The following is an 8126-nucleotide window of genomic DNA, read 5'->3' on the forward strand; positions in this document are numbered from 1 at the left end:
GCTCGCGCGCACGCCGCCGGGTGATCGCAGACAGGCAGGCAGGCAGGCAGCTGAAAAAAAACCCCTCTGGGGTCCTTGGGTCCTTCCTGGGTCTGTTGTCGCGCAGGCCGGGAGCTCCCGCGCAGGCCTATCTCAGGACTTTTGTACTAACTATTCTCTGCCTGAGGCTCTCTTACCCTAGCTGTCCTCATAGTTGACTCCTTCGCCTTAAGACTGCTCCTGACTTACTTTCCCAATAAGGTTTAATTGTCTCCTTATTAAAAATGGCAGCCCACAAAGCCTCCACACCCTCTCATTCTGACTTAGTTTTTTCTTTTTCTGCCACCTTTAAAACTATGATATATTTTACTTCTTATATTGGGGTCTGCTTTGTATTGTCTGTCTTCCCCTCTCCCCGCAAGGCAGTATAAACCCTACAAGGGTAGGAACATATCTGTTTGCTTTATTGAAGTAACCCAAACATCTAAAATGTAGTCAGCAAATGGTAAGCACTTGGTTAACAAGTGTTGAATGGTGAAAGGCCATTATTGCATAGTATGACTTCTTTGCATTTCCAGAAGGACCCTCGGCAGTGAAGGAAGGAAAATTGTGACACAAAGAAGGAGAAAATAGAAAAGACTGGGAAACCAATCAACAGATGGAGCAAAATGACTGTGCCTAAAATAGCACTCATACTCCCATGCAGACTGTGAACCTCTTAAAGGTAAGAACTGTCTTATTCACATAAGTATTTCTTTCACTTAGCGTAAAACCTATGACTATTATACTATATTAGTATATACCTATGGTACCAATGCCTAAGGTACTGGTATTAGAGAAAAACCTATTGAATTGACTATAGGTCCCAATTCTTTACTTTCCTATAGTAAAATTATACAGCGGACCCACAAGTTATGACTGGCCCCACATATGAGCAACTAACTGCAATTTTAGTTTTAACTTATGACCAAAGTCTTGAGTTGTGACCCAAATGCTGGCCACTTGTGCAGTTGTAAACAAAGACTTACAATGCCAGAAAAGTGTATGTGAGTGTACACAAGCATCAGTCTGAGCCCAGATGCACATGTTTGTGGGCATGATTTTGGTCAGTGTTTTATATAATTGCTGTGATTACTGCTATCAAAGTGGCCCAAAAGAGCTAGAAAAGAAGCTAAGGAAGAAAGAGAAGGTAAAGAAAGCAATCACAGTCAAAAAGAAGAAGGAAATTGTGGAGAAATAGGAGAGTGGTTTTAGTGTGACATCTTGCTGATATGTACAGCATATGGAAATCCACAATCTTGACAATCTTACAGAGAAAAGATTTGTATAAGGAAGCTAGTGTTGCTAAAGGTATTAGTCAAATTAGTAAGATATGATCAACAGTGCTAGATGAGATAGAAAGGCTATTATAAGGGTGGATAAACAAAAGGCAGAAGGCAGGTTATAGCCTATCTGAGTATACAATTTATAAAATAGCTGGGGTTGTAAATTCAGATCTTGTAAAGGATAATCCATTGATGAGTAATAATGGTGAAATATTTCATGCCAGTAAGGGGTGGTTTCACAATTTTAAAGCGAGAACTGGGTTCATAGCATAAGTAGGCATGGTGAAACAGCCAGTGCTGATAAAAGGGATGCTGAAAATTACATACACCATTTCAAAAAGATGACACAAAGAAATGGCTTTTGCTCTCATGAAGTTTTCAACTGTGATAAAACTGGTCTTTTCTGCAAGAAATTGCCTAGGAAAACATATAGTACCAAGAAAAAGATAATGCCAGGCCACAAGCCTATGAAGGACAGGTCAACCTTATTGCTATGTGCCAATACAAGTGGTGGCCTCAAGGTAAAGCCTCTCTTGGTTTATCACTCTGAGAACCCCTGGAGTGTTCAGAAAACATAGTCATGAAGAACAGGCTAGGGGGTCATGTGGAGATCTAGTGCAAAAGCCTGGATAACAAGAGCACTTTTCTTGAATGGATCAGGGAGGCTTTCTGTCATTAAGAAATAGCTAGAGGACAAAGGTTTACCACTCAAGGCTCTTCTGATCATGGGCAATGTCCCTGCTCACCCACAGTATTTGGAAGAAGAATTGGCTGAAGAATTCCCATAGCTCTCACTCGAGTCCCTCTACAACTTTTCTACTGTAGCCTATGGACCAGCCTGTTATAGTCAGCTTTAAGAAGCAATATACCAAGAAACTGCTCCTGAAGTGATTTCAGATGGTCTCAGATACAGATTTAACCCTTAAAGAGTTCTGGAAGGAAACTGAGAAATCCCAGACCAATGTCTCTCTAAGGACACTGAGATCTTCCTGGAAGAAAATGTGGCCTAAAACTATACAAGAGAGAGACTTTGAAGCTGAGTAGAGGATCTTGACCCTTCAAATGGCCCTCTGGTTGATGACACTGTCACTATGGCAGAGTCCATAGCCTTACAGGTAGACAGTACCTACTACTGTAATGGTGAGGAACTGGTGGAGGAACACTGAGAGGAACTGTCTACTGGGGCTTCAGCAACTTCCGGCTGAGAAGCAAAGAGTGGGAGCTGAGGAAATTTCTGAAGGAGAGGTGAAGTATCAACAATCAGTGCAGAGCCAGGTGTGGTGCCACACACCTGTAATACCAGCACTCAGGAGGTTGAGATAGGAGGATCGCTGTGAGTTCAAGGCCAGCCTGGGCTACATAGCAAGTTCAGGGCCTGCCTGAACTATGAATGAGAACTTGCCTCTAAAAAAAAAAAAAAAATCAGTGCAGCAAAGCTCTTCTTCTGAAATAAAGGAAACTCTAAAAAAAATGAACAGAGCCACAAATATTTGTAGAGAAGGCCCACCCAGAGAAAAAGCCAATCATTGCATTCACCTGCTTAATGGCAATGTTATGTCATACTACAGAATAGTGTTAAAGAAAACCTTAGACCAGTTTTTTAGTTCTGGCAAGGTTGGGACCTAGGGAGCCAGAAGCAGGTCCTAGTGGGCTACAGACTCTCGCAAGGAGAGAAAGGACACCAGGCAGCCAGATTCCTGATGTTCTTACGGAAGGGGACTTTACTTCCAAACAATAACCTCCTTCCATTTCATTCTCCCTTCCTGCAAGCCAAAGATGTCAACTTGAATGGTGTATAGTATACAGTATAAAAAGTATAGTATGAAATTTTTTTCTCTGATAAAGTAGGTACATTTTATTACTTTTTGGTGAATACACTAGAAAAATTATTGGTGTTTCTGGCAAATTACATACATTATATAAATTGTTTTTACTATGAAATTGTTAGTTAAACAGTGCTTTGGGAGGTTCAGAATGCATTACGAGTATTTCCATTAGTTCTTATAGGAAAAATAGGCTTGACTTACAACCAACTTGAGTTACAACCAGCCCTCTTGAACAAATTGAGTTTGTAAGTCGAGGGTCCACTGTATATCCACACTGTGTTATGTGGAACAAGGATAGAATATACTTCCACACCTCCAGTCTTCAGCCATGTGAGTTGATTTGGCCAGTGCAGGGTTAGCAGATGACATGGGCAGAGGCTGGAGACATCTGTGCGTAGACTGGCTTAGCTCTGTCATGCTTCATGAGTCACAGATCCTCCAACGTGAGCCCCAGGATGGTACACATGGAGCAAACCCCAATCTGACCCACAGACTGAAAGCTCTGAGAAAAAAAATATGCAGGGTTTTGTTGTATATCATTGAAATTCTGTGCTTGTTTGTTTAGCAGCAAAAAGCTGACTAGGACACAACACTTTTAAAGATGCGCACAAGGGGTGATCAAAATATACAATGTGTGTTTAAATTCTTTTAAATGTGTTACGGTAAAGGACACATTGCCATTAATCACCGTTACAATACGCCTCATCGTTTAGAATGCACTTGTCCCATCTGCCATTCTTGGCGACTGAAGTAGTTCTAAAGGCCCTCTGTGGTGAGTGTCTTTACAAGGCGTTACCAAAAATCTGGTGAATGCTCTTGCCAGGTGCCATCCAACAGAAAGGCAGACTCGTAGAATCGCTGTGCTGTGTCCCCATCCATCTTATTCAATGGACCTGGCACCATGCCACTTCTGGCTCTTCCCCTAAGGCAAAAAGATCACGAAAGGTAAAGGTTTGGAATCTATTCAGGACATCCAAGCTCCACAACAGCACAGCTAAAGACACTCAGGAGAGAAGACTTCCGTAGCTACTTCAGAAAGTGGTACGAACAATGGCATTAACGTGTTTGAAGCAAGGGGAAATATTTTGAGGGGCGTTATGGCAATGTGTCTTTAATAACTTAAACATGGACCGTATTTTTCAATTGTACCTTGTAAATCTAGTGGAAAGAAGTTACATGATGTCTGCCTCTCCTAGCTAGGTCCTGACCCACTGTGTTGTTGTATTTGGTGTATATGTGCTAGTTGCTCCTGACTTCTGACTGCTCACCTGATGTCTACCCGTTGATTTGGGCCTAATGAAAATTCACCACCCATCCCTACCCCGGCCACTGACTATCCTACCTGGTTTCTCAGTCCTGCCTCACCTTGACCACTACCTTCCTATTTCTAAGCCACAAGTCTCTCAATACCCTATTCAAGCCTGACTCTGACTCACCCTGGCTTGCCCTTCCGTTGTGTCTGAATCTGTCAGAGTCCACCGCCAGCCACAGGAGACAGCAAGTCTCTTCAGAAGGTAAGGAGCAGATAGTCAAATGAAAAACAGCAGTGGAATGTTTACAAGGAAAGAAAAATAGTTCACAGAAATAGTTAAAACATGTAGAAAGTCAGCTAGACCTGTACAATTACCCAAGAATTCCAGTTCCAGACGAACGAGTACAGCATTTTTACACAGCAGAAGGTAGAATTCATTTTGCATTTTAGTCTCTCTTGGAAGCACTATACACAGCCTTTGCCTGGTACTTAAAGAAATCACACAACCAAAAAGAAAAAAGCCAGGTGTGGTAGTGCACGCCTGTAATCCCAGCACTTGGGAGGCTGAGGCAGGATGATCGCTATGAGTTCGAGACCAGAATGGGCTACATAGTGAGTTCCAGGTCAGTCTCAACTACATAGTGGGACCCTATCTCAAATCAAAAAAAAAAAAAAAAAAAAAAAAAAGAAAGAAAGAAAGAAAGAAATTACAAAAGGCATCCAACACAGAAGCAGATGGACAAATAAAATCATCCACATCAAGTATGAGTAAAGTCTAAGATGAAGGTTTAAACTTTTAATTTATTACAATAAAAAACACACTGCCGTTCATGCACTTCACAATACTTCCCCTCACTTCAAACACACGAATCCCATTATTCTCACCACTCTCTGAAGCAGTTCTGGGCGTCCTCTTTTCTGAATGTCTGAATGTCGTGCTGTTGTGGCTGCCTTGGTGTCCTGAATTGATTCCGAACACCGACCTTTCATGGTCATTTTGACTTTGGGGAAGGCCAGAGGGTGCATGGTACTAGATCCAGGGCATACGGTGGATACAGACAAAGTGTGACGGTTTTATTCAACAGAAATTGCCACAAACATTTTAAATGGATTCCAGACATCAGTGTAGTCATGAAAAGACACTCATGAAAGAGGATTTCCAGAACTGCTTCAGAAAGTGGTAGGAATGATGGGAAACGTGTGTTTAAAGTGAGGGGAGGTATTTTGAGGGGTATTAATGGCAATATGTCTTTACTGCAATGATTTTTTTAAAAATGTAAGCATTCAACGTATATTTCTGTCACATCTCATAAAACAAAAAAACTTGCACTCCAGAAATGAACACCATCAAGACATCACACAGTACTCCAAAATATGCACGTGTCAATTTACATTTTTCTGAATTAAAAAAATGAAAAATGATGACCTTCCCCATGCTGCTACTGTGGTACTCTCTACAAAAAGTCCAGCTTTGTGGTCTATTTCAAGGCCATGCAGATGCTCAGGCACTGCTTCGGAAAGCTCCCTGAGTGTGGAAGTCAATTTCCTTTATTGGTTTACTGAGTCAATGCATTTAAATGAAAGGGTCAGTCTTCCATTTAATGGCAACAAAAATCTAAATTACTGGATGCATTTTATCTTGAATTTCCTCCTTTCTTTCTTTTACAAAATCAATCTGTGGTTATCGTGTATTTGTTATAACATGAGAAGGAACCATTTTTTGAAGTTTTATTGAATTATAGCACACGTCCTGAAAAAATGCACCAATAAAAACAAACAACCTGAAACCTTTTGACAACTTATCCAGGATTCAGATGAAGACAGCAAACATTGCCAGGCCCCTAAGAACTTCCTGAAGTGCTTACTAGTTACTACCCTTCCCCTTACACACACCCCAAGATAGTAGACTAGTACCTGGACTTCTAATACTGTAGATTAGTTTCAGTTGTTTCACGTGTACACTTTGTACGTGTCTGTGCTCCTTAAGATTATATCGCTTTCATTCATTTGCATTATGTAATTATAGTTCAAGCATTCTCATTGCCACTTGTTTGAAGACACTGCACTGGATTTATCCATTTATTCATTGTGATAGACATTATGATGCTGACCACTTTGAGCTGAGAACACAACACTCTCCTCTATGCCTTTGATGAGCCTTTATATAATATGTATATTACATATATAATATACATAATATATAATACAAAATATTTATGATTTAATTATATAAAGTTTAATATATAATTTAATAATAGACTTTATATACTTCTGTTGGAATTATATGTCGTAAAGATCATTTTTATTTAGAACCTCTTCCTAGAAAAATAGTTTTGAATATCATTGAAGAGGCTGATATTTTAAATTTTGAGTTCCAGAGCCAAACTTTCAGGAAAAAGTCTTTCATTATCTTTCTTCATCTGAAAAGGACAGAAAAGAGAAAAAAAGGAAAATATTCCTGTGGCAAAAGGACCTGAATATTTGACTTGTACCCCCATTTTTTAAGGAGTACTGGGGATTGAACCCAGGCCTTTGAATTGAGCTGCATCCCCAAGCCCCTCATTTTTTATTCTGAAGCTTAGTGCTAAGCCCCTATGTCAACCAGGCTTTGATCAAACTTATCATCCTCCCACCTCAGCCTCCTAGAATGCTGGGATTACAGGCATGTTCCACCATATCCAGCTTGTACCCTAATATTAATAGCATAGAAATATAGTAGAAAAGAACATTAGAACCTAAGTAATGCATATATTTGTTTGGGGGAGTGGGTGTTAGAAGTTTTAACTTTCTCACTATACTGTAGAAAATGAATTCAGGCAACCAGACACAAAGCCAAGCAGTGTTTGCCTCAGTCCACTCCAATCCCCTCTCCAGAGGACTCCAGAGTTGATTGAAGGTCATATTAAAAGAACATACGAGTAGGATTCTACCTATTGTCAGAGAATCACTGCAGCCTTTCATCACCAGGACATACAAATGAAAGCACATGCAATCAGGGAATATATGGAACAATTGTAGTGTAGCAGACATAAAAATAGTCTTTGTTGGAAACACAAAACAATACAACCACTCTGGCACACAGTTTGGCAGTTTCTTACAAAGCTAACATACAATCCAGCAATCATACACCTTGGTATTTAATCAAAGGAGTTGAAAACTTTTGTCCACACTAAAACCTGCCCATTTGTTTATAGCAGCAGTATTCATAACTGCCAAAGCTTGGAAGCAACCAAGATGTCCTTCAAGATGTCTTCTAATGGAGAAATAAACTGTGGCAAGTCTACACAATGGACTATTATCTAGAGACCAGGAAAAGTGAGGTACCAACCACAGTGAGATACCACTGCATGCCCATTAGGATGGCCACTATAAAAAATATAACAAAGCTGTCAAAGATTCAAATAAATTAGAACATCTCTGCACTATTGTAGGGTAAAGTGGTACAGCTGCTGGACAAAAATAGTTTAGAAGCATCCCCAAGACAAGAAACATAGAATTATTATATGGTCTAGTAACTCTCCTTCTGGATATATAACCAAAATAACTGAAAGCAAGGTCTCAAAGAGATATTTCATACCCATCTTGATGGTGCCCTTATTCACAAGAGCTGAAAGGTGAACTCAACCCAAGATATGTCAATAGATGATGGATAAACAAAATGAGTCATACACACAAAACAGGATATTGGACTTAAAAAGGAAGGAGAATGTGCCTCATACACTACAACATGAAAGAACCTTTAGG

The 8126-nt window shown here is 40.1% G+C and overlaps 1 protein-coding gene across 1 annotated transcript in view; it reads left to right on the top strand.

Annotated features, from left to right (window-relative positions):
- Window positions 1–679: 679 nt before the first annotated feature.
- The window catches only part of Ipo5 (importin 5), a 13176-nt gene continuing 5729 nt past the window's right edge, over window positions 680–8126 (top strand). Inside the window, exon 1 of the mRNA XM_033760912.1 lies at window positions 680–703. Within this exon, the coding sequence (XP_033616803.1) occupies window positions 680–703 (24 nt within the window). The remainder of the gene's footprint in view (window positions 704–8126) is intronic.

The sequence above is a fragment of the Fukomys damarensis genome, unplaced genomic scaffold (assembly GCF_012274545.1).
Source record: "Fukomys damarensis isolate Sample0158 unplaced genomic scaffold, DMR_v1.0_HiC HiC_scaffold_6, whole genome shotgun sequence".
NCBI lineage: Eukaryota > Metazoa > Chordata > Mammalia > Rodentia > Bathyergidae > Fukomys > Fukomys damarensis.